This window comes from Dromaius novaehollandiae, chromosome 3 (genome assembly GCF_036370855.1).
Source record: "Dromaius novaehollandiae isolate bDroNov1 chromosome 3, bDroNov1.hap1, whole genome shotgun sequence".
Classification (NCBI taxonomy): domain Eukaryota; kingdom Metazoa; phylum Chordata; class Aves; order Casuariiformes; family Dromaiidae; genus Dromaius; species Dromaius novaehollandiae.
In genome coordinates this window covers 4,201,128-4,225,840 of record NC_088100.1, presented here as the reverse complement: position 1 = coordinate 4,225,840, position 24,713 = coordinate 4,201,128, and the positions used below count along the sequence as shown (strand labels likewise).

At 48.9% G+C, this 24,713-nt stretch overlaps 1 protein-coding gene across 4 annotated transcripts in view; it reads right to left on the bottom strand.

The window, feature by feature from the left end:
• Positions 1 to 21,250, bottom strand: part of LOC135327777 (PIN2/TERF1-interacting telomerase inhibitor 1-like) — a 39,514-nt gene extending 18,264 nt beyond the window's left edge. The window contains exons 1-7 of one of the 4 annotated variants that reach the window (XM_064508287.1): positions 21,138 to 21,250; positions 16,289 to 16,398; positions 14,218 to 14,310; positions 13,392 to 13,470; positions 10,966 to 11,040; positions 10,155 to 10,355; positions 9,416 to 9,892 (exon numbers count right to left, since the gene is read on the bottom strand). In XM_064508287.1, coding sequence (XP_064364357.1) covers positions 9,813 to 9,892; positions 10,155 to 10,355; positions 10,966 to 11,040; positions 13,392 to 13,470; positions 14,218 to 14,310; positions 16,289 to 16,398; positions 21,138 to 21,156 — 657 coding nt within the window. In that variant the 5' untranslated portion in view covers positions 21,157 to 21,250 and the 3' untranslated portion in view covers positions 9,416 to 9,812. Of the gene's footprint in view, positions 1 to 9,415; positions 9,893 to 10,154; positions 10,356 to 10,965; positions 11,041 to 13,391; positions 13,471 to 14,217; positions 14,311 to 16,288; positions 16,399 to 21,137 lie in introns of those variants that run through there. The other 3 variants (XM_064508289.1, XM_064508288.1, XM_064508290.1) reach the window with 3 other exon arrangements.
• Between the last annotated feature and the right edge of the window lie 3,463 nt (positions 21,251 to 24,713).

Genomic DNA, 24,713 nt, shown 5'->3' with positions numbered 1-24,713 from the left:
GTCCTCTGTTGGGAGCACCAGTGCGGCTGGCCAGGTGCCCTGGACGCCCGCCGTTGGGGTGTTTGTGGGGCTGCGGGGAGGAGATGGAGGGAGAGTGAGCTTGTGGCAGGAATGAGCGAGAGCAGGTGCTCTCTTACTTACACAGGGGTATAGATAGTTGTAACAGTGTCACTTTCTAGGGTTTCAGGTACGTGGCTTGGTGCTTTTAGGCACACATATTTAATTTCTACTACTGAACGTTCAATAATACGACGAATACATCCAAAAGCAATGCAAATTACAATAGAGAATAGCAACACAGATAACATAAATTGCAGTAAACTATTCAACCATCCTTGAAAATTTAGTCCTATCCATTCCATTAAGCATCCAAACCAGGAATCATATAGGCTTCCCTGGGTACGGGCTGAATCAGCTGTGACCTCACGCGTGATTTTGATTTGGGTAGAAAGTGGTTCAGTTACAGTTGGGATATAGATGCAGCATTGTTCTGCTGACAGGTTTACATACAGGCGTACTCCACCATGTCGCAATAACATTGAACCTAAGGCTAATCTCTTTGCAATAGTCATTTTAGTGGTGGCTTGTAACTGCTCATTGAGGAGCTCATCTGCCTGAGTGGAAGCATTAGCTAACAGCTGGAGTTGGTCTGACAGCTCAGCTATTGGTACACGGTTTCTAGAAAGATCATAATACCAAGCCAAAAGTCCCTCAAATACCCACGCTATTTTCTTTTTCACTTGTTCTCCCCGAGAGAGGTCGCGCCAAAGAGAGGTAGGTGCCTGTTTGGAATGAACTCTCCTGACTAAAGGAGCAGACGGTAGCCCTGGATAGTAGCTTTCAGGACACAAAAGTGGTACTACTAGGGTACATGGGACTCCTCCTAAGGAGGCAGGGAGAGTGCTCTAAAGATGTTGAATGTTACAAGCCCAGGCCATGCCTTTCGGGGCAGGGACATCAGCAACATTGCAGTTGGGTATTGGTAGTGGGCCAGAGACCATCGTTTTACCTAGATCAGGGTAATCACCAATGCGATACAGGTACGGAGTATGTGGCATTGACTAGTCAAAACACAATGGACCTTGGAATACAGCCCGTGCAATTGGAGGATAACGTAGAAGGGAATGGTCTTGGGGTGAAGTGGTGCCAAAATGAATTAAACAGTTGCAGGTATGAGTTTTCTTTGGGAATATCCACGAGGTCAGGGGTTTCCACGGAGATCCTCTGGGATTGTTAGAGACGAACCATGCACAGGAACAAAATGCACATCCAAACCCATTTCCCCAGGTGCAATCGGTAGCACAGTTTTTGTTGAAGTTCTTGTTCGAGGGTCTCCAGGGTAGGCACTGGCAACAGCATGCACCTTCACAATTCGAGGCGAACTTGGAAGGTCGCTCTGTACACCAAGGTATGCTCTCTGGCATTGTTGACCAGAATGGTCTCCTCGGTCCCAATCACTCGTGTTAGCTGCTAAGCCCCAAGGGAAAGAAGAACAAGGTCTAGAAACCTTTCTACTAAGATAATCATCAGCACAAATGGCAGCGTCATTCCAGCAGTGTGCAGGCCAGGTATATTTACTGTTAGCTGCGTAGGTAGTAAAGGTAAATGAGCCAGCCTTCTTCCAGAGGCTGAGGCAGCGCTCTCCCCAGTCAGAAGGTGGACATGCATGGATTTTCCGTGCTGCCTCCTCCACTGACCCAGGGGTATGCAGGCAGGCTCTTATGGCATTTCCTTAATTAGTTGGCCAAAGTTATGAATTTGTTGTAGGATTAGATGGCTTTCAAGATGTTGGGTGGTAGGTTCACTGGCTCGGCTGGTTCCACGCGACAACACAGCCGTCAGACACATTGCTGCGTTAACTTTGAGAAGCAATATTCGAGGCCCAGCACACACATTGCTAGAATTACTGGAGCAGCTCTTAGTGCCCATTGCCATCCTGGCATCAGCATTCGGAGTCCTAATCACGTTTGTGAAGAGGTTGGTGCCAACGACCTTTCTTCTTGAGCTTGAAGATGAGAGCTGAAAAACAAAGGAATGGAGGTCTTGGGGAGGTGCCCCCAAGCCTGTGGAACATGAATTTCCTTCCCTCCTTCAAGGGCTCTTATCCAGGATCAAGGACCCTTCGGTCTCTTTAAGATACCTTCAAGAGCGCCTACAGTTGGGAGTCAGACTTGTACTTTGGCACCGGCTGCTAAGCAGGTGGCAAGTTCTCGCGAGTTTCTTTGGGGAAAGAGCTGTTGTGTCCCAGGTGGAAAAGCCTGTGACAAGGGGCTACCAGCAGGTCCAAGTGGCTGGTTGAGGATTCTAACAGCTCTCCAGAGCCTATCACCCCATGGGGCAGTCTGTAAATGACGCTGCCGCTTTAGCAATCCGTTTGCTCGCTCTACCGTTCCATTGGCCTGAGGGTACCCCGGAGCATGTCTGTTCATTTTGGCCCATTCTTTAACTAGCTCATTACGCAAGTGAGTGCCATTAGCGCTTTGCATGGCCTCTGGTGTAGGCAGACTAGCAAAGCATCGGGTTAGGCCTTGACTCGTTCCTCGTCCAGTGGCATGGGAACAGGGATGTACACATATTAGGCCTGAGCAGACTTCCACTCCTACCAAAATCGATTTCCACCCCTGCACTGTTTGAAGGTGAGGTCTGATGCAGTCTACCTGCCAGGTAGACCATAACCCTTTCCCGTCCTTAAGCTTTAGTGGCTGAGCAAGCAAGGTAATATGATCTTGAGTTCTAACTTTGCATTCTGGGCAACTGGCTACAATATCCCGTGCTGCTAACTTACTTAAAGGCCATCCTCGAGCAGTTGCTGCTCGCCGGAGATCTTCTGCCCCAGAGTGGCCCCTCTTATTATGGAGCCACTCACCAAGTCTCCAGAATGCTCTATCGATTGTTCTGATTTGAGCTCCAAACTGGTGAATTATGTGGTGAATGAGTTGGTACTTTAATCCCCCTCGGCTCTAAATCTTTTATTGCTTGGGTTATGGCTACTCGTGCCATGAGGGCAAGGGGGTATGGCCTTACATAACTACTTTGCTAGGAGGGAGAAGGGGTGTCTTCCTCAGGAGCCGAATGTTGCTTACCATAGGTGAGGTGTTGTTATTCGGGGGGATGCTGGTGTCCCCAGATGCCCACACCTGTCCCTGAGGAGTCACCCATCTGTGCCCAACTGAAATGTCTATTCCTAACCAATTTTCTTCTCCTCCTCCCATAACATACTTTCTGGACCTTTTCTCACCGGGAAGGGTGAGATGGATTTGCACTGATGGAATTCGACAGGGTTTCCCTTTGATACCCTGAATCCAAACAGCTTGATGATGTAATTTCCGTCCTCCAACCTGACGCCACACATCAGCTGTGATTAAAGAAATTGGAGACCCTGTATCTATTAAAAATCGCCCTGGAGCACACATCGCTCTGGTGAGCAATACTACATGAGCGCCCCCCTCGCCCCCCCCTTTATCGTCCCACTGAAATGCCTGTAGCCTGCAGACGGGGACCGTTGTCCGAGACTCAGGCAGACCTAATTTCCTGAATCCGCCCCAGTTATGCGATGCAATTCCTCCCAAACTTCATTATGTGGACTACCGAAAAAGGATTCTGCTGGTCCACCCCTATTGGGGGAGCAGACGGGGACCCGCCCGGGTCGGGGCAACCCAGTTCTGTCTTCAGAAAGCCCTCCACCAGTGCCTGCAGCTGCGGAGTAGGCATTCCCTGTATAACCAGCCGAGGAATACCTGCCTTAAGGGCCTGCCTCCACACATCATTGCTGTGTTTAACTGCCTCTGCATTCCGGGACTGAGGCATTTCTCTATTCTTCTTCTCCCATTTGGACGGGATTGGCATGGGCTTCCATAGGGGAATCCAGGGGGTGTGTGTGCTGGTGTTGGTGGCGCAGCGTGGGGGTGGTGGGTGGGAGAAAGCCCCTCCACCCAGCTCTGCGCTGAGCTCTCACTGTGCTGGAGAGAGCCCACGTGCTGGGCTGCTTTGCAGGAGGAGCCCTTTGGCCCTGCTCTGCCCGTCTCACCCTCCTTCCCTCTCCCTCGCTGCCTCGGTGCCCGCTGCGTGCCTGGGCTCCTTGCTTTGCGTCCAGAGCAGTGGTGCCCCCCTTGCCTCAAGCATCCCCAGGGCTGCTGGAGGCTCCTCGACTCTGGCCCAGGCCTTTGCCCACCCACTCCACATGCAAGAGCTCTGTGCAAGAGCCCTTGTTCAGGTTGGTCAATGGCGGTGGTGCCAGCCTGCCTGGCCGGGGAAGGCGAGAGGTTTTGTGGGCAAAGGGGAGGCCCCGGCAGAGGCCCTTTGGTGCTGCTGGGACTGCCCTCGCCCGTGGGCATGGTTCCAATGAAGGGGTTTGGTGAGTTTTGGGAGCAAGCATCACTCTCGGCTCCAAAGAATGGTGCACAGAGGTTTATTTCCAGTGGCGCTGGGGTGACGAAGGCGTGTAGCTCAGCGGGGCGCTTGTTACCAGTGCCTCTGCGCAGGCGCTGAGCTCTGTGCTTGCCCGAAGTAGCTGCTCCTTGCCTGGCGGCTGCTGGGCGCTCGTCGTCTCCTTCGCAGGAGGGCAGCACATCTGCGGATGCCCTTGCGCAGTCGTCTGAAGCCCCCACAAGTGCAGCCTGGGCAAAGCAGGGAGCCCAGCACCGCTCTCCAGCGGGCACCGCGTGCAGCGGGAGGGGAGGCCGTCTGCAGTGGTGGGGGCCAGAGCTGCAGGGTGGTCCAGCGTTGCAGAGGTGGGGCAGAGGAGGGCTCCCCTGCGCGTTGGCGCCTGAGCTGCGCAGGGCGCGAAAGAGGCCGCCAGGCTCTGGGAGACGGCTGCTGAGCTCCGGGCAACTCCCCGCTGCCGTTGCCCAGGCTGCCAGCAGCGCCCAGAGGCCCCTGCAGAGGCCCAGAAAAGGCGGGGTTAGTGGGGAGCCTGCAGCCTCCGCCCGGGTGCCCCCAGCTGTGGGCAGGCCTGCCCTGGGCAGGGAGAGCGGAGGCTGGAGGCAGGCTGTGGGGCAGGAGAGGGAGGGTGCCCTTGCTGCAGGTGCTGCTGGAGGGCAGAGCGGGTAAAAGCAGGGGGCCTCTGCCTGCTCGTCTCTGCCAGCGTCACAGGCAGCAGGGCAAGCAGAGGCTGCAGCGGGGCGGAAGCCTCCCGCAGGCAGGCCGGCCCTGGCCAGGCCGCTGAGCTGCCCGCCAAAGCGGGGCCCGTGCACACTGCGCCAGGGATGGGCCCTGCCGCGGGCTCAGGCCTGTCCCTGTGCGGGCAGTGCTTGGGGCAATGGTAAGGCCGACTCCTACCTGGGGCCCGAGGCTATCCAGGACAGCCGTGGAGGCCACCGTCAGGAGCACCATGAGGAGGTTGCAGGCCGAGGGGAAGCTGGGCAGGCACAGGAGCAAAAAGCTCAGTGCCACGAGCCCGCACGCGGTCCTCAGGCTCTGAGGCTCCATGCCGCCGAAGGGAGCGCGCCTCACGTGTGCAGTCCTGTTTCAAGAGTGCAAGGCAAAACACAGCAGCCAGCTCTTAGCAGCGGTGCCCCGCCAGCCCCCCAGCCCCGGCCAGCCCAAGGGAGGTCAGCAGGAGGCCAAGTGCTGCTGAGCAAGTGCCTTCCAGCGCGGGTCCACCAACCTCCCAGTGCCTGCCCCCCCTTCTCCGCTCTTGGGCTCACCCTTTGCACGCTGCTCCGCGCCGCTAGATTGACAGCGTCAATCCACCCCCAGGAGAAGAGCCCAAGGCCGCCAAGAGAGCACTTCTGGAAGAAGAAGGGCACAGTGGGCTCCCTCGCTCTGCCTTGCCTGGTTGCCCGCTGCGGGGGCTGCTTTCACCGCTCTTCCCCTGGGACACCCTGTCCTCAGCACCAAGCGCGCACAATCGTTGCCGGACATTGCTGGGCCTTGCTGAGGGGCTGTTTCCACGATTGTGGCACTCGGAAGGGGACATGTGGAGGGAGGGGGTGTCCAGTCGCAGGCTGCAACCCAGCTGGCTGCCCAAGGATGGCGCCTGCAGGGGTTTTGGGGTGCGGAGGAGGCCGACAGAGCCAGGCCGATGGCCCCGAGAGGAGGAGAGCCTGGGGGGAGACCAAAGGAGGCAGCTCTTACCCGGCCGCCTTGCTGCTTCGTCCCCGCTCAATGCCACACTCTTCACCTGCTCACTCGCTCGCTGGCTCACAGGCAAAGTGACACCGGAGGCTGCCCCAGCCCCGCCTCCACAAAGAGCAGGGCTTGTGATGCGATGGCGACATCACTTCAGGACCCCCCGCCGGGCTGAGCTGTCCCTTGTGTCACCCAAGCACTGACCGCTGTCAGCACTGCAAGGGCAAGCCCAGGACAGCTGCGGCCAGCAGAAAGCCCGCCAAAACCGCAGCCCCGTCCCTGGCAAGCCCCTAGGAAGGCGGTGGCCTTTGCGTGGCAGTGCCAGACTCCTGTGTCCTGGCCACGCAGGCGAGCGCAGCAGTGCCGTCTGCCCGCACGCTTAGGCCAGTGCCAGCGCCCAGCACGCTCCCTGATGGCTGCGACGGGGGCGGGCCCTTTGGCTGGTGGTGCCAGGAGGGCTGGACAGGCAGCAGCCTGCGCAAGGCCTGCGTGGGAGGGCTGGGAAAGTGGCCGGGGTGTGTCACAGGGACCCTCTCAGAAATGCCTGACTCAGGGCTGGTGCCTTCCTGAAGGCCCCACACGGGGCTGCAGCTGCCTGGTGCCCAGGGGGCCCCTGTGCCTGTGCCCTGGCAGCCGCCATGCTGCCCGCTCTGCACGCAGCTGTGACCACACAGGCTCTGTGGCGGCTGCCAACTCAGCTCCTGCAGGGCCAGGCTCTGCCCCTCGGCCCGCCGCGATGCCGCAGCCCAGCTGGGCACGGGAGGCTGCAGGCCAAGGAGCCCAGCCCCAAGCCATGGGCGGCAGGGAGCAGCTCTGGGCCAGGGCAGAGGGCAGTTTGGCTGCCATGGCATCTTCACGCGAGTTGAGAGTGGCATGAGATGAGCGCTGGCTTGAGAGGCTTCCAGTGAGGCTGGGAGTCAGGGGCAGGCAGGGCAGATGCTTGCGGCAGGAGCTTGCCATGCCTCGCTGTGCCCAAGGCTGGGGGTGCAGGGCCCCAGCCCAGACAAGCCTGCCTGTGCTCAGCGGGAGGGTGGCAGCAAGGCGGCAGCATGTGCCCTCTGCCGGGCCTGCTGCTGCCAGCCCCACGCCCAAGAGCCACAGCAGAGCCAGAGGCGACAAGCCAAGGAAGGAGAAGCAGGCCGCAACCTGGGCGGAGGCTGAGGGAAGCTGAAGGAAGGGAGAGCGGGAGGCCCAGCAGCAGCCGGTGCCAGCCGACGGCTCTCAAGGCCAGAGCAGATGTCTGCACCAAGGAGATGCCATCGGCAGTGAAGAGCAAGGCCAGGGCTCCTGGGAGCTGCCACTGCGGCTGCTGCTCCTCTGTTGGGAGCACCAGTGCGGCTGGCCAGGTGCCCTGGACGCCCGCCGTTGGGGTGTTTGTGGGGCTGCGGGGAGGAGATGGAGGGAGAGTGAGCTTGTGGCAGGAATGAGCGAGAGCAGGTGCTCTCCACTTGCTTCAGGTTGAGTTTTGTGAAGGACTGTCAGCCTGCTCTTCCCAAAGCTCTCCCCCTCAGTTGTGGGACAGCAGCTTCCTGCACGCTTTCCAGCACCTTCCCGGAGCTGAAGGACACTTGTCTGTGATGCTGGGGAGTGAGCGGCAGCTGCTGCTGCTGTGCTCCGCAGCTGCGCGTGGGTGCCCAGCCCCTGGGTGCTTGGTGACGCTGGCTCCTCTGGCCTGGGGCAGCTCTTCCCCTCTGCTGTCTTGCTCAGCGTGCAGCAGCACCTCCAAAGGCCCTGCCAGAGCCCTCTCAGCAGCCCAGCCCAGAACAACACAGCTCAGCCCAGCACAGCCCAGCACTGCCCAGCCCAGCACTGCACGCCGAGCCAAGCAGAGGCTGCAAGAGAGCTCTGCGGCCCCGGGCTGCACTGGGCAGGAGGGAGTGTGTGCTGGTGTTGGCGGGGCAGCGTGGGGGTCGTGGGTGGGAGAAAGCCCAGATACATGGGCTTATAGTTATAACATACAGTTATGTCAACAGACATAAACTGAACAGTGTCTGAGTACATGCATGTTTTTGCAGTGTGTTATGCCATCTTGCAATTCTACCCATGATTTTCTTGGTGTTTGGTGCACCGGCCCCTGGAGTCAGGGTATGTATAAGAACATCACTGTGAAAGCAAGGAGACCATTTTCCAGCTCTTGCCAGAGAACCAAGTGGGCATATCTAGTCCTTGGTCTTCGTTCAGCCCCATTACCAGATTTCACTTCCATTTCAGACAGAGCAATTTCCATTCCCACACCATTATATTCATAGCCACCCTGCCTTCCTGCCCATGCTCCTCGCCAAAACACAGGGAAACTTTGGTGCACTTGGGTGAGCTTCTCTCTGTCTTACCCCTGTGCTCATTGCTGCATGTCTTCATTGGCCCGTATTCTCTTTTCATGAATACGGCTGAAAAAAGGCCCACTGCTCTTTGTTTTCCCTTCCTTTGCAAAGCCAGACTCGGTTTGGCTTCTGACAAGTCTCTTCCTGCTTCCATGTCTTTAGCACTAAGAAAGAGCTTTCTCAGCTGGTTAAATCTTTCCTTCTGTTCCGGATTGCTCTTCTCCTATGTTGCTGCTAAGCCACTTAATGCCTTTATGCCCTTTGCCCGTTGTTGCAATGTCTTGTTTTGTTGCTGAGACTCACTTTCCTGTCACCTTTTCAATTGTTGCACTAGCCGAAGCAGATTTGGCACCATCCCTTCACTCCAGATGTGGTAAAGACAGTGCCTGCACTTGTGCTAGAACAAGTAACAAGGTGATTTGCCCTGCAGCTTGGGCTGAAGCTTGCTGCCCTCAGCTAAGAGGCAGTCACAAATTTTGAGCAGGCTTCTAGCCTGTTGCCATGAAACTCTGCCAGCCCCAACTCCAGCGAGCAACTGTTCCCAGTGCAGGGGTGGAGTGGGCAGAGGCCTCTTCTGATGAATGTGTCCCACCACTGGAACCCCCCCGCCGCCCCGTGTTTTCCTCACAGCCCCAATCCTTGAGATGTCCTTGTGATCTTATCTTGTCCTTGTCTCTCTCCGTGATGGCACTGTCTGGCACAGACCCCTGATACCTGCTGCTGGCTGAGGGTAAAGTAATTCCAGGGTAGGGGCAGCTTGCTGAGCAGCACCACCAAATTATGGGCAGGAGAGGACTTCACTGGGACTTGCCTGGATGCTTTCGTGTGATGTCCCTCTGCATGGGAGCTTTGTATAGCATTAAGAGGGGAAGGGGTCTGGAGAGAAGAGAAATGAAGGGAGGGGGGGACTTGAGGGCAGACATGCTTGCATGTGATGGCAGCTCCTCTCACCAATCTTGCAGATGAGAAAGGAGCAGCAACGTGGCTTCATTCCTGTTTCTCTCTCTTGCACATCAACTACCAAGCAGGGCCTGCAATTTTATTCATCTTCATGGGAATTTTTGTCATTCGTTATATAACCCTGGGCAATTTTTGAGCTGGAAAACTTTTGTGGGGGACTCCCCTGGCTGGAGCAGCTTGCAGAAGGTAAATGGATCTGCAACTGTCCTTTGCCCATGGTCAGGTCCAGCCAGATAATCGGGCATGTTAAGGCAGAAACTGTTAGAAGATGATTTGTTTTGCTTTCCACATTCATATGCTGACTGCTCTTTTACAAGTTGTACTTTAACATTTTTCACTGCACACTGATGTCTTCTGGACTCTACGGGGCTGAGATTTATCCCCCTACAGCTCTTTATCTTCTACTCATCATGGAAATGAGGACGATGGGTAAGACAATGGTTCCAGCAATTCCACCAACTGTCAGTCCCAGCATGTTTCCATGGACCTGCATTGACTGACATCTCTCACCCGTAAAGAAGAAGGCTTGTGCTGATGGGCACCTGCGAAAATAAACCACAGAGAGTGGTTTAGTGGCTAGTGGATAGAGCCAGTGTAGCAGGGCTTGTGTCCTACCCTATAGGCCCACCTACAAGTCCCACACGCGCTGTTCTGCATGGGCAGTTCCCATTAGAGAGGTTCCCATCACAGCATCCCCACCTGGTGGGGTTGGAGGCTATTTACATCCCCTGAGAAGCACCACAGAGAGGGTTTTCTGGGGGCTGCTAGTTCAAAAACAGTGAGGTGTTTTGTTCCTGCTCTTGCCTGAAAACTGAGTGGCTCCGATCTTCTTGGGGGAATCGTAGCTCTGAATCCTTATCGCTTGTGTTACCGAGTTCAGAAGAAAATCAAGGCTGACGGGAGAGGTCAGTGGTAGCTGCAGCTTGCTTTCCCTTTCGTATTCACAGACTCCATCACTGTGGCAAGGATTTGGGTTACACGGGTCTTGCAGATACGGAAGCCAGTCTTGAACAGGAAAAAAGGAAAGGCTTGGTTAACCATCGAGGCGATCCCCCCCCCCAGCCTACACACCCATTCACACTACAGGCAGGCATAGAGGATAAGGGGCATCAGGAGGGATGATGGCAACAAAATGTGCAAGGCGGAAAGGGTTACACCATTGCCATGGGCTCTAAAGTTTGGCAAGGGTGCCACGAGAACCACACTCCCTTGCAGAAAGTGCTCTTAGCTGCCTAAGAAGGGCAGCCAGCAACGGAGCCGTTAACGCAAGAAGGGGAAAAAGCTCTGCGTGCTGAAAAGTATCGCAAAGCCCTTAGAACGCAGCTACCGAAGAGCTCTTCTTCCCGTTGCTAGGGACTGGACGCATCAGGGACACTCATACAAAAGGAACGACTTGGGGCCGAGATGTTGTCATTTCTAGTGACTTTAATGGGAATGCGTGGGTACCTGCCTTGGCAGGAGATCATCTGCATTGCCGTACTCATGGCACTTAGGAGATTAGCCAGCACTGCAGCTACTGGCTATGCAGGCAGGCATTGACCTGTCCTACCACGCCCAGAGCTCTGGAATTAGGCAGGAGGAAACACTCAGCTGGTCCCTGCGTCTGGCAACTTGCCTGTGGTACCAAGACATGACGAGCATATGACAATGCTTTGGGAGGCATCTGGGTATGCACCTTCAGTTGTATTCCCTGCAAAGATGATGTCAGCTGTGAAGTTGGCAACATTAGCTGTTGGAATGGGACATCTGCTTTTGATCAAATCGCCAAGCAGAAGTACTGCTAAGCTTCTCCTGGGACTGAACACAAGATGTCTTCTTTGGCACCATTTAATACCTCGGTAACTCTTGCAGTGACCTTCCATCAACTAGACACCTTTCCCAAAAGAGAGAAGAGAGAGAAGGAAAAATGAGGGATGATCTAGCAAACTGATCCAGTGAGCAAAAGGGGAAAGCCGCCTGACTGAACAGCCTTGGGATGAGATCTTGAAAGCCTGGTCACCAAAAGCTCTCCATGCATTGCGAATGATGCTGCCTGCTCTGCTCCTACTGTTAATAAACACCGCCTTGTTCTTTGTTGGCACCTTGATCTTGACCTGCTCATTTCAAATGCAAAGAGTTCCCCTCCCACGCGTGGAATACCTGACAGAACCTGGTCAGAGAGGAGGGCATCTGACACACCTCCCTGCTGAGACGGGCTCCAGGCAGCAGCCCTGCTTCCCCACTGCTCTGCAGGCCCAGGGGCACTGAGGGCTGCGCAAAGCAGGCGCAAAATGCTGCTTTCTTGGTCCACATTCCCTCTGCATGCCTGAATGCCCCCATCTCCCATGGCAAGCAGCACAGAACCTCAGCCATGCAGGTCCCTTGGAAACGCAGCCATGAAGGTGACCAGGGTCATTCTGAGGGGAACTTGCTTAGTTCTCTGACCCAACAAGGGTTTCAATGCCCACAATACACCACGTCCAGTTGCCAAACCCTGGGAATGATAACATGCTGCTACTCTGCCAGCAGTAGCCAGGCAGCAGCACCTGCAGCTGCCATGTGCCTCTCCACCAGGACAAGTCCTGACTCCAGGGAAAGGAGGCCACTTTAGGGGGCCACTTTGCATCTGTACAGATGACCCAGGGAATACAGCACAGGTTTAGGAACAAGTCAGCCTTGCTCACTGAACCTGCCTCTGTGCTGACTCACTGTGTCCTTGGGCAAGTCATTTCAGCTCTCTGCTCATCAGTTTGCAGGCTTCCCACCAGTTACACTTAACTGATCTTCCCACCGCTCAAGTTGGAACTTGGGTAGAATTTATACATAAAGACAGACAGGAACTTTCGGAATTTCCCTACAATATGCTATTTTACCGCTTTAGGATTTTAACTACAGCACCTAGCACTGTGTGGCCTCAGATCACAATTAGGGCTGCAGTGCACAAGGATGACTAACATAGCAATTAAAAAAAGTTTAAGCTTTAGATCCAGAATTTTAATCCTCATTTTCTGGACTGTCACCAACTACAAGAGTCAAGGAATTAAACTTTTCCCTAAACAACTAATTTGATCCTTCTTGTAATTGACTTTCCTCCTCCTCCTTCTACCCTCCCTCTCCTAGAAAATCTTCTGCTCTCTAGTTGCTGAATTCACTAGGGTGACAATTCTGCCACTGGCAGCATGCGGACAGGCTGTCCAACAGATCCTCTTGATTTAATGACACTCCACAGAGGCTTGTTCAGATATGCAGTTAGAGTCTGAACTTGAGAGATGTACCAGTCTAACTAAAGGAGAGATGATAAACCAGCTTTGATGTGTGCAGTTCCTTCTGTAAGCTTACACCCACCACTGAAGCATTACTTCATTTTTTAAACACACGTCAGACTGAACATACACCAAGAGCTTTTCAAAATTAGATGACTTTATATATAGCTCTTTTGGGGAAGCTGTATAGTTTCCCCACTTGTGTGCTCTACATCACGGCTAGAAAAATCACATTATACCACATTCAAAACAGAAATGCATAACCCTGAGTCAAAAGCTAAAAAGCAGTTCTTTGAGGGCAGGAAAGGTAGGCAGTTAAGAAACCACCAGCGCATGCAAGCCAGATGCAACAGTTCCTTAGCTAAACAAAGGCAAACGCGTTGCAATGGCGAATGTTTTTGTTGTGAGCTTTCATACTCACTCTGGCTGCTTTTCAAAGAAACAAGTGCTCTTGTAGCACATCCCAGCAAAAGGTCCTCTATGTTGTGGTCTTGGGTAAAACACACAAGTTCAAAATTTTGATGTTTGCTATCTCAATAAAAAGCCTTTAACAGGAGCCTGACCCAGAGCAAAAACAACACACTAAGATTTACGCATCCAATGAGACAAACTTTAGCATGATCATGGATGACATGTCCTTCTGCTCCCACTGATTTTCAGGGAGAGGGGGAGGAAGGGAAGTTGTCAACCCCATACTATGAGCAGCCCAAAGGATTAGGTCCCAGCTAGCCTTTTAAGACAGAAAGAATGGAAACCCTGTTAAGCTTCCAGCATCTGACTGAGCAAAGCATGAACCTACCTGTTTCACCCTGTCCATGGCAATCATTCAGTTCAGCCAGAAGCTGGTTGAAGTCATCCTGATGAGCAATCCAGTTGTCCTGTAAATATCACCCCCATGAATACAAGGCAAGAGCTTTCAGTCCTAACAGAAATTTTGCTAAAAAGTGTATTAAGATTCTGCACTCTGAGAAGTAACTTAATCGCAGGTACTTAACCCTTCTTGGCAGGAGGGACCCTCTGAAACTCCACAGGTGGCAACACTAACAGCGGCTTGTTAACAGTCACTCCAAAGTGCAGAACTGATAAGGGTTGTGTTTGCATGTCTTCAAACAATACTGAGCTGCTGTTGGCTCTGCGTGCCATAGTCTGGGCTAGATGTTTTCAACAGCAGGCAGGAAATATTAAGGTGATTTTTCCGGCAACAATGTTACTCGAGATGTTGACTCAGAATCCAGTACCTTTAAGACTAAATTCTGCTTTTGCTATGTACCTGAGCTCCACTCAGGAAGGTGACTGTTCCAGAAGGAAAGGCAGAAGGCATAAAGCTAAGCTAGGTAGCCTTTACAGAAGAGACACAGAGGAAGCAAGTATTTTAGTGGTTTGCTAGAAAGCAACTATTCTCTGAACAGCCTCCTGTACTCACTGTAACCTTCCCAAATAGCCACTTTCTCCCAAAACACCCAACAGAGCATAACTAAACTGAAGGTCAAGAGTTTCTGCAGAGATGTTCACACAGGTGTATACCGCCACCAAAAGTGACAGCAGATTTCACTGAAGTCCCATCACAAAGGTTGTGCTTTAGCTGAAATGGGAGCCACATTTTCTTACCCAGGTCGAGTGCTCACCTCGTGATTGATGGTTGCTCCTAACCCCAGCATGTTGTTTTTCACGTGAACCTTGATATGTTCTGTATTCCCTTGTTCCTGAGCCCCAAGACCCTGAGGAGGATTTAAGGGCAAAAGCGTAAGGATTTTTCTGCAGTGTCTAAGCAACTAGAGTTTTTGTACTGTAAGACAATTTGTAATGAAATACAGCAATAAACCACAAGTTACTATTTATTTGCTTGCCGGCAACTTAATTCATTTGCAGGCATTAGCACACACGAGATATTAAGTATTTCTAATTTACTACTAAAGCCTCCAGCAAAATATCATAAACACTAAAATAGCAACAACATTAGGTAGCTGGGTGATTAATCAGGAAGCCACCTGACACTCCCAGGCAACTCCAAAGTGTTTACTATTTTAAAACAAAACACACAACATAAATGTGTCTCTCACCAAAAATACAGTCGCCATTGGGAAGGCAGATGCATAACGACAAACAGCTATAAGACACAGGATAGCTCATACTGCATAATAAAGGTATGTTGGGGTGGGGGGCAGAGAAAGGATCAGAATGCAGCTAACAGAGCCTTAAAAACATCCTCTATAGCATTCACACCCGTAACTTAGTAAAGAGATGGGGGCAAACAAATGTTGGTTTTGTCTGTTCTAAAAACCCTAAGCATTCGCATCTTGGAAGCAATCTTTGGGTCTGGTATTATCTTTTTTATCTGTATGATTTGGGGTGGGGGGAAGACAAAGCCTTTGTCTGAGTTTATAATGAAATGGGGATATAAAACCTTCTAGCACAGCTGTAGCTGTTGTAAAGGAAGACCCTGCAGCCTAAGCTAGGAGAATTACTGTGAGGAAGACGAGGGGAGATGACAGACACAAAGCAACACAGGGCCTTCCTTCCACACCCTGACACAGCGTTCGTAACGGCAAAGGCATTATCTACGCTGAGATGAACTGGCTGCCTAAGATATAAACAGAATATTTAGCAGTATTTTTTTCTACTCTGGGTTATACATCTATTTTCATCTTACATACAAAACAAACATGCATGCACCTTTACATAGCCAGACAGTTCTCAGTCACATACTGCAACAGTTTGTTCTAAAGCCTAGAGAAACCAATGCCAGTTCCTTGATTTCAGCAGCCTTTGAATCAGGTACCACTGGTTATTTTTGAAATTAAAGGCAGGCAGAAGATTTTTTATGTACTAAATAGAAGCCAGTTTTCTGAGGCAAGAGTAGGCTACAATCCAAGAGCAGGCTTATTTTTGGCACTGTAAATTTTAATTTATTCACAGAGTTGAAAACAGTCCTAATTTTATTCCTTTTAAAAGGGGCAGGGAGAGGAGTTGAAGGAGAACAGTTAAGGATATATTGTGGATTTTCTTTGTGCGTTTCATTAGTGACGCAAGACTTGAAAACACGCTGACATGCAAGCCCAACTCCCCGCTTTGCTGAGACACCTTTGTGGAAGTTAAACTGCTTTTAAGGGAGAGCTGAGATGTCTGCATTGACCTAGAGAGTTATTCTTAGCACCAAAGCCAGTCACCTCACCCCCTTACCGCACAGGTATAGGCTGGAAGTAGAAAGGAATACAGCTCACACACTACATTTCAGTCATTCAGGGAACACATCAGAAGTAACCTTTAAAAAATAGGTGAAAGATTAAAGCAGATCCTGGAGTTGTTTTAAACAATATAGAAGGCCATGGAGAGAACTGAGGGCATAAAGGCAACTTAAAGTCTTCTCTAATACTTATCTGATTTTACATCCATGCTCCTGTTTTTACTGGGGGACATTATCTTGTTTGGGAGGGGAGTGGGGAATGGAAAGCAAGAAAGCCAGAAGTTAGTGAGTATCTGTGTAAAAAACCTAAAAATTTAACATTGCTCAAGTTTTCTCTGCATTCTCATCAGACTTCAAGAATAAATTACATAAAAAGAAGATGGCTGTTTAAACACTGGGACCGAGAGTCACCTGCAAGTCTTCCACCCAGATCTCTCCTCTTCTCAGCGTTTTTAGTTCAAAAAAAGTTGAGAGACAACCTTTCAGCTAGACAATTCTCCTTTAAGTCATACCTTTCCTTTGGACCAGCCCATCTTTTCCAGCATCTTCTGGCCAAATTTAGATTCATCTTTACTCCAAGCACTGTTTCGTGGATCCACAGACCACTTCTGCCTTCGACGGGCTACAGCAAGAAGGAAAAGTCAGGCTCCGTTTATACTGTGCTTACAGTGTGCATATTATTTATTTCTAATCAATTCAAGAGAAGTCCTTCATTCCAAAAAACAGAACTTATGCCAGACCAAGCATGTTTTGGGGGGGGGTTATTTTTACCAAATTATAGATTGCAAAGAAGTCCAGTGAAAAATATTACTATTAATGTGAATAATGCCACAGCAAGATAGCTATGGAATTGGTCAAACCCTGGGGACGGGCTGCACTTTAGCAAAAGCTTTAGGAAATGTCATTTAAAAGTATAGGCCTAAGTTCGGTTTGAACTTTATTTTACATTTGGCTTCAACAGGTGATCTATAGAAGAGATGTCAAAGCTGGTTTTCCTAGCTCTGACAAATATCTACTGTCCATCCTTCCTCTTATCAAGAATAAAGGAGATCTAGTATCTGCCTTCATAACAAAAAGCCAAACCCCAAATAAAACCTAATCACTCATATAGAATGACAGAGCAGAAATCTACCCAATTTCAGATTTTGGATTTGCCACAAAATGGCTTATTCAGAAACCCTGCAAAAGTCAATAGAAATTATTGCAGGTGTCAGAGATCTTCAGGATCTGGCTTCTTCTGTTCTAAATCTACTACTGAATAACTACAATGCCCCATGCCCAAATACATATGTTTGCCTTTATCACTACGAATAGCTTCACTGAAATCGAGGAAGAAAAGTTACTACAGTTAACCAGTCACATTAAGTGTGCACCTAAACATATGCAGGAAGAGAACTGAAATAAAACAAGATGAAAAGAATGGGAGACAGGAAGATTACAAACTTCGTTAAACAAGATGGGAAATGGAGAATCATTATGACCGAGTAACTCAAGGCCACAAAAAGTCAGTAGGAACCCATGTCCACCGAGACGTTTTCATCATAATCAGGAAATCATCTTTCCCTAAAATGCAGTACTCACAATCTGGGCCAGAGGGAGAGAATATCACAGCGAAGTTCAATTTATTTTTAGCCTCATCTTGGGTCTTTCTTAAATAAAAACTAATGCTACCAGAAAGTGTGATGGTGGTTGCTTTTTTTAAACATTGTTTGAAGCTTCGAAGCTCAAAATAGGCAACATAAGGCAGTCCCTTAAAAAGCAGAAGTCTGACAAAGAATTTCATAAAACACCAAACAGTCTATTAAAAAGATTTTACAGTATAAGTGACTCAGTGCTGTGACAGAAATCCATACAACACTCGTTCGGTCCACTTCTCTATAGGCAAATGATTGACCTATTTCCATCAGGCAGCCTTCAGAGAAACAAACATCCACTACAAACCCTGTGCTGGTAACACAACGTGGTAAAGTGCTACTGTGGACTGGGATTTTTACACGGGCCCAAGCAGATTAGGCTTCCCAACTGCTCCACTGCGAACAGAACGCCTGGCTAGGTGGCTCACTTCACTCATTTACTGTGTTTGAGACAGTCAGCTAGGAATTTGGGGCAATCAATTTCACATGCTTTATCATCTTCCTTCACCCAAGATACAGACAATTTCTAGGGACCCACGTTTCAGAGGGTTGATAGGGGGAATGAATTAAAAAGATCTCAATCAAGCTGGGCAGTAAAAGTTAAGGCCTACCAAAACTGGGAAAATCTTGGCCATTGCTTCCTTTAGTAGCTAAGTGTGAAACAGACATTAAGGTTAATAAAAAGAACCAATTTCATAGAGAAGGTTATGCTCCCCAGCTGAGCAGCAGCCTTCCTTTCAATCATATTTCCTAATTATTCCCTTTGTTTAAAATCCCTCAGTTAGCAACAACTCTCCTTCACTGAGTCACTAAAACCAACTTGCTCAATTCTATTTTTTAATCTATCTATAACACCATACTCAGTATGCTCATCTACTATTTTGCTCTCTGTAACTAGTTCCCCAAGTGGCAAGGTTGCAAATCCCAAGAAATTAAAGTCAATGCAATTCACACATTTGTAAAGTACAGTGTGTATCTAAGGATTTGTCTACGCAGTAGAAGTAATCCATGTCAACTGAACGTGTGAATTTAAATTAATTTCCAAACTGAATTGTTTGATGAAGTTCAACTAATCCACTTTAAAAGTTAATTTTGATTAATTTTCCAGAATACCTCTCTGTAGACAAGCCCCAAGACATTCTACTCCCAGGAGAACCCTGATAACAAAACACGAGGAGACTTAATGCAAAGATTTCTTAAGCTTGAAATTTTAAGAGACCTTCCTCTTCCCAGCACTTTTAATCCATGTACTTCAAACCTTGCAACTACTGTAAGGGGATTCATCCTCACATTTCTGTCATGTTAACACAGTCTTATTTTCAAATATCATAAGCTAGTTGCAGGAAACTAAAGAAAGTTGCTTATATTGATCAAAAGTATTTAAGAAGAATCAGGAACACTTTCATGTCACCTATAGCAATCATAAATCATCTACCCTCTCCAAACAAATGATAAAAAAGGTATTCAGCCTGCAGTTTGTCAGAGATGTTTGCTCACAGAGGTCTTTTAAAAATCTACTCTCTTCCAGCTAAAAAGTTCAGCTCTGAAGTTAACACCAACGTTCTGGGCTGCTCTTAGAAAATGATGCTAGAGATATTAATGAAATTCTGAGCAAGTAGCACCATCCAGTGGAGAAAACTGTCATTTCTTTAGATACTCCCTTAACCCAGAGGCCCCACTATTTGGAAAAGATCAATTACTAAACTGTTTTGCCCAAACAAATACGTGCACCAGACATGGAATTAAACTATAATTTTCTGAAAGTAAGCTAGGAGGCATTCAAGAGCTCTGACTCACCCAGTTCATTTCCCCAAATCACCAAATTCTATGCTTTCATTCACAAATCCTTCTGACCCAGTACCCAACTTCTAACTTTGCCCATGTCTCTATAGCATGCGAGATTATGGGTTCCCATCCAAACCAGAGCTGCGGGCCTACATCTAGTGATAACAAGGACAGTAATAAATAAGCTGAATTTGCCTTCAATGATCAGGAAAAGAAAAAGATACAGTCCACAGACAGGAATGTTTTTTATTCCAAGCTAGTAAACCCATCAATATAGTTTTTTTCCCTCCAAAATGAGCACCACTCAGACAGACAGTTAATTATCAAAGTTTATTAAAAACTCTGAGTTAAAAATAAGTGAAAAGTAAAAGCTAACCTTTTGCCCATTTCTGCTACTGATATGCTTTTAAACTCAAACTACATAAACTGTTATTTTAGGTTCCTGCTATGCATGTGCTTTCACAGTTGTAGTAAAACCAATTAACCCCTCTCCCCAGCTCTCTTTTGGGATTAGTAGGAGCATGTGAACTTGATGCAGAATTGCAAACAAGAATACAAGTGGATTACACGGCCTTACTGAATGTGCAGGTGATGAACAAAAACGTACAATTCTGGAAAGGTGGCTTTCAGTAGTTAGATTTGTTTTTAAGACAACCGATTTCCAAAGGGTTTTTTTGTTTGTTTGTTTTTCACTATATCCAAAAGCATTAACGTAGCATTACAATACTGAAACTTGCAGTATCAAATTAAAAAAAGAAGAAATTCTCAAAAATGGTACCAACAAAGTTGACATCTGAAATAATCAGAAAGGTACATGCATAAAAGCAATTTTCAACAATTCAGATCTATATCTCCCAATGGAAACCAGATTTTCTCTTTAGCCATTACACTTATGTCCATCTTTCCTACAGTTAAGGAAACAAATTTATTAGACCTTCTGTTATGATTTTCAGGGTATCTTGACAACAGTTAATCTTACCAATATCAGCTAAGAACATTAACAACACAAGTATACCAAAGCTGTTACATAAAAACGTACATGAACGCAGTATTCTGTAACTACGCAATAGTCTGTAACTATTATTAGAAAAGTTTCTTGTCGCATTTGCACTCTCCGTTAACACGACGAAATATTGTGCGTGCATAATTGAGAGGTTTACACACAGATTTACATTTACTAGAGAAAGCTACTTCACAGAAACACATCTTGAATTTGGAAGACAAGGTAACAAAAACTTTGTTTCTGCGGGAAAAAAAAAAAAAATCCCACTTCAGGCCAACCCCAAGAGAGTTCTGTATCCTGAATAGATGAACTTCACCCAAAGAAAAGTTATCGACTGGGATATTCACCCCAAGGCTTTAATCGATGCTGTTAGATATAGGGAGCCCAAGCCTTCAAGCATCTCAGAGGTAGGAGCAAAGCCCTTCTTGATTCCAGTGTTGGGGGGGGGGGGGGGCAGGGAGGGGGAAGAAATTACCCAGGTGGCTCGTAACAACATAGAAAACCTTCACGAATGCTCCATTCGGCAACACCCTGGTGCAAAAGGCTTACAAGAAACGGCTCAGCCTTAAACATGAGTTCTCCCAGTGAGCCCAGGGGATCTACTGCACTTAGAGCTACGCAGGCTGGTGCCTTTACCGAAGCAGCCGCCTAAAACCCTTTATCTCCTGCTCTCTCCTTCCCCCACAGCGGAATTTCGCCCTGGCCCCAAACCCCCGGCCTCAGGGCAGCCGCCCAGCGCCCAGGCCTGGCGGAGGGCGGCGCGGGGCAGCCCTGAGGCGACCCCCGCTCCCCGCTACAGCGGTAGCGCCCAGACCGGCACCCTCCCCGCAGGCATAACGGCTCCTTCTCCTCGCCATTCCCGCCATCACCCCCCGCTGCAGGCGGAATCACCCCCCAACAAGCGGTTCCTCCCCCGGGGAGCCCCGAGAAGCCACTCACGCTCCGCCAGCATCGCCATCTTGGGGGCCTGCCTCCCTCCCGGCCGCTGAGGCGCCAGCCCGGCTCCTCGGACGCCGTCGGGGGCCTTCCGCGCTTTCGGGCGCAGGAAAAGGCGAGCAAGGCGCAGCCTGCTTGAAAAGCCACGAAGCAGCCGGGCGCAACCCTCACCCGTGAGGAAACAGAGGTTGTAAAGCTATCTTCCGGGTGATAAAGCTTAAAAAAATACGTAGTATATCGAATATCGGCTATTCCCGCGCATATTTCCGTGGCTATTAGACAGGCGTTTCTGCGGGCAGCTGAAGCGCTCGCACAGGGCCGGGACGGGGGAGCGGGGTGTCGCCGGCCCCCAGGGAGGCTCCGAGCCGCCCGGCGGCCTCTGCCCAGCGCGTTGGGGGCCCTGAGGGCCCCGGGCAGCCTCGGAGCACGGCAGGGAGCTGCCAAAGCTGCCTCACCCCCCTCAGGGTCGGGAGGGAGGGTTGGCGGGGCCGTTTGGGGCGTTCAGCCGTCTCCACAGGCAGAGCCGGTTGTGGGGGGGTTGGCGGGGGTCGGGAAATTACCTAGAAAGTTGGTCGAGAGCAGGGTGAATCGTGCTGGTAGGGTATTGTCTTGCCTTAGAAATGGTATGAGTGCAGGTTAGCTCAGTTTGCACTTTTCTCAAAGAGTTGTAGGGCTGGAGAGGCCCTCACAATGCTGCGTCCACCAGCTTGTGCTCATCCTCTGGTCCCAAGAGAAGTTCAGCTTTAAGGCATGATCGCGGCAGCCCTTGGTGGTACCTACTTCTTACGGACATCCAAAGAAGAGCCTCCAAAGCCTCTTCAGGAAAACTATGCCTTTATCTCCTTTTCACGATTTTTAAGATTCTGAGATTCCTCCCCTCCAGCTGCCCAAATCGTCCTTGCTGTAATATAAGCACTCTGCTTCTTGCCTTACCCACTTAAGATGTGGAAACAATTTATTCCTTCCTTCCTGCAACAAGTTTTTATGCATTTGAAGACTGAGCACATTGCCTCCTCGGTGTTTACTTGCTGAATCAAAACCACGCCTGTTTAGCAATCTTTCTTTGTGGGTCATGTTTTGGAGCACACTGATCATTCATGTCTTCTGTTTTCTACCTGCTTTCTAGTTGTCTCATCTTATTTGAAATACAGCACCCAAAACGTGACACAAGGATTGCTGCTGAGTTTCTGAGAGCGCTTACTAGAGTTGTAGGCTGTTTCCTCTTTGTCTGAGGCTACATTTTTCATCATTCAGTGTTTTGTTCTCTAACCTCCATATACCCTTCAGGGAAGTGCTACTTAATTAGGGGTTTTGCATTCTGTGTTCATGCAGCGGATTAATGCTGTCTTTTGCCCCTACTGAATCAATACTGATTTTCTTCAGACTATTTCCATTTTGTTCATGGTGTTCTGAATTCCAGACCTATCCTTCAGTGTCTCTGCTGTCTCTTTCCCAGCTTGGAGTCACCTGCAAATGCAGTAAGTGTACCCTGTACCGCAAGTCAGGTCACTAATGAAAATATTGAATATGATTTGTTCTTGGCAAGCCTATAATCTTTCAAATAGTTTGTTGATTTATTTCTATAGTTTAACTTCAGTTCCTGTTAAACTGACTGCTCTGACTGCCCCAGTTCCTCCTTTACCACTCCCCCTTTAAAGAAGGGTATCAGATTGGCCCTTCAGTAGTCTTCTAATCTCACATCCAACCTATACAAGTTCTCATAATACGTACTTTGACCTGATAGTTTTGTCAGTTCTCTAAGTATTTTCAGGTCACATTCTTCAGGCTTGACTGATGTGAAAACAAATAAAATACTTTCCAGTCCTTTACCACCTGGGACAGAGATCTTCTTCCTTTGCTTCTGTTGCTAATTGTGTTAGCCACTTGATTGCTGTTAATTCCTTTCATGAAGACAGGATGGATGAATCACAGCATGCCCCCTCTGCTGCGCAGTGGATCAGCCTTGCCCTTGGTCTTCCTGTTGTGACTCTTACATTACATAAAGGTGTCTCATTGCTGGTTGTATCTTATTCCGTGCCTTGACTTTTCTCATTTTGTCCCTTTTACTCATACTCATATGTCTGTATGCAGTCTGCATGACTTGGCCTTGACTCTACTTGTTCCTTCAGCTTGCAGCTAGGTGTTAGGCACTGGTGCTCTTACCAGTGTTAAATTAAGGAATGGCTGGCTACCATTAATTCATAGACCAAGTTCTTTATATTGCCCAGTAATTCTCTGAGCTTACTGAGGTCTGCTTGAAATCTGTTATTTTTATTTGACTCCTCTCTCCTCCTTGAGGAGGAATCATCATTTGTACCTGGAAATTACCAGGTACCTTGGTAGCTTTCAGGTCACTTTCACTTAAAATTTCCCTCCAGGGGGAAATCCCTAGAGGTCAGAATCAACCCTTAGAAGAGCCTTCTTTCTCTTTGCTTTACCTCCTGTACTAAAAAAAATATCACATATACCACAGACCTGCTTGGATTATCTAGAACAGGGTCCATCTGCTCCCTTAACTGTGTACAAGGCAGACCTCTAATTTGAACTCCTGCTGTTTGTCTCTCTCTCCTGACACAGGGGGAGTTTAGATACCCAGTTGATTCTTCGGATAGCTCAAGTTGAATCTCCTCCTTGGTACCTTCCTAGTGGAACTCAGGCTAGAGGAAATCTCTTGTCACCACCCACTTTGTCATTCTGCTAGTTCTCAAAAATCATTTGTCACCCAGTCTGCCTTCTGGCACTCTCAGGTCACCTACTAGGATGCTCTTCCCCTTTCATTACCACTCAGAGACTCTCAGCAGGGGCCACTCTTTACCTAGTGTCTGGATCTGAAATACAAGGTGTTTTATCCTCACCTCAACCATCCTTCTACCTGTGTTTTCTGACCAAAGTACTCCACAGTAATAGCCATTTCTATGAATTATCCCTCCGAGGTCTCTATTCCATCAGTTAAATTGTAGTGTCATCCATACAGTAAATGTTTTAATGGCCACTTTCCTGGGTGAGCCATTGCACCAGGCAAATTCTGCTTTCATTTTTCATTCTGCACCGGTAAAAGTCTCTTAGCTGAGAGTGCTGCTGTAATATCTTATTGCTCCAATAGATAGCAGCATTACACACATTTGCGTGAGCTTCGCTGTGGTCTTAAAGAAATCAGTGAAGGTGTAAGATTGGAAGTAATTTCAGTTAAAAGACTCCTTGAGGTTGAGATTTGCTGCTTGTTTATTTTTGAAATTTCATAGTCAACTGCATCAAAGCACTTCTACTTCCATTATTATATTACTCCCCTGTTTGCAAAGAATCACAGCTCAACAAGTAAATGAAACCATACCTGCTTTAATTATTGATCACTGTATTTTACATTACAGTAGGCTTGAGGTCCAGTGTCCAAATCATTCTGTACAGATGTAGATGTGTAGATATGTGTCTGTGAATTAATAATTTAAGGTTCTGATCCCAGATTTAAGCATGTGAACATGCACAAGGGCAGTGAAATTAGGTAATACACTGAAAAAAGAGAATGTTCCATCCAGGGGCAAATGCTGTATTTCATAATTACATACCCGAGTAAAAGGTATG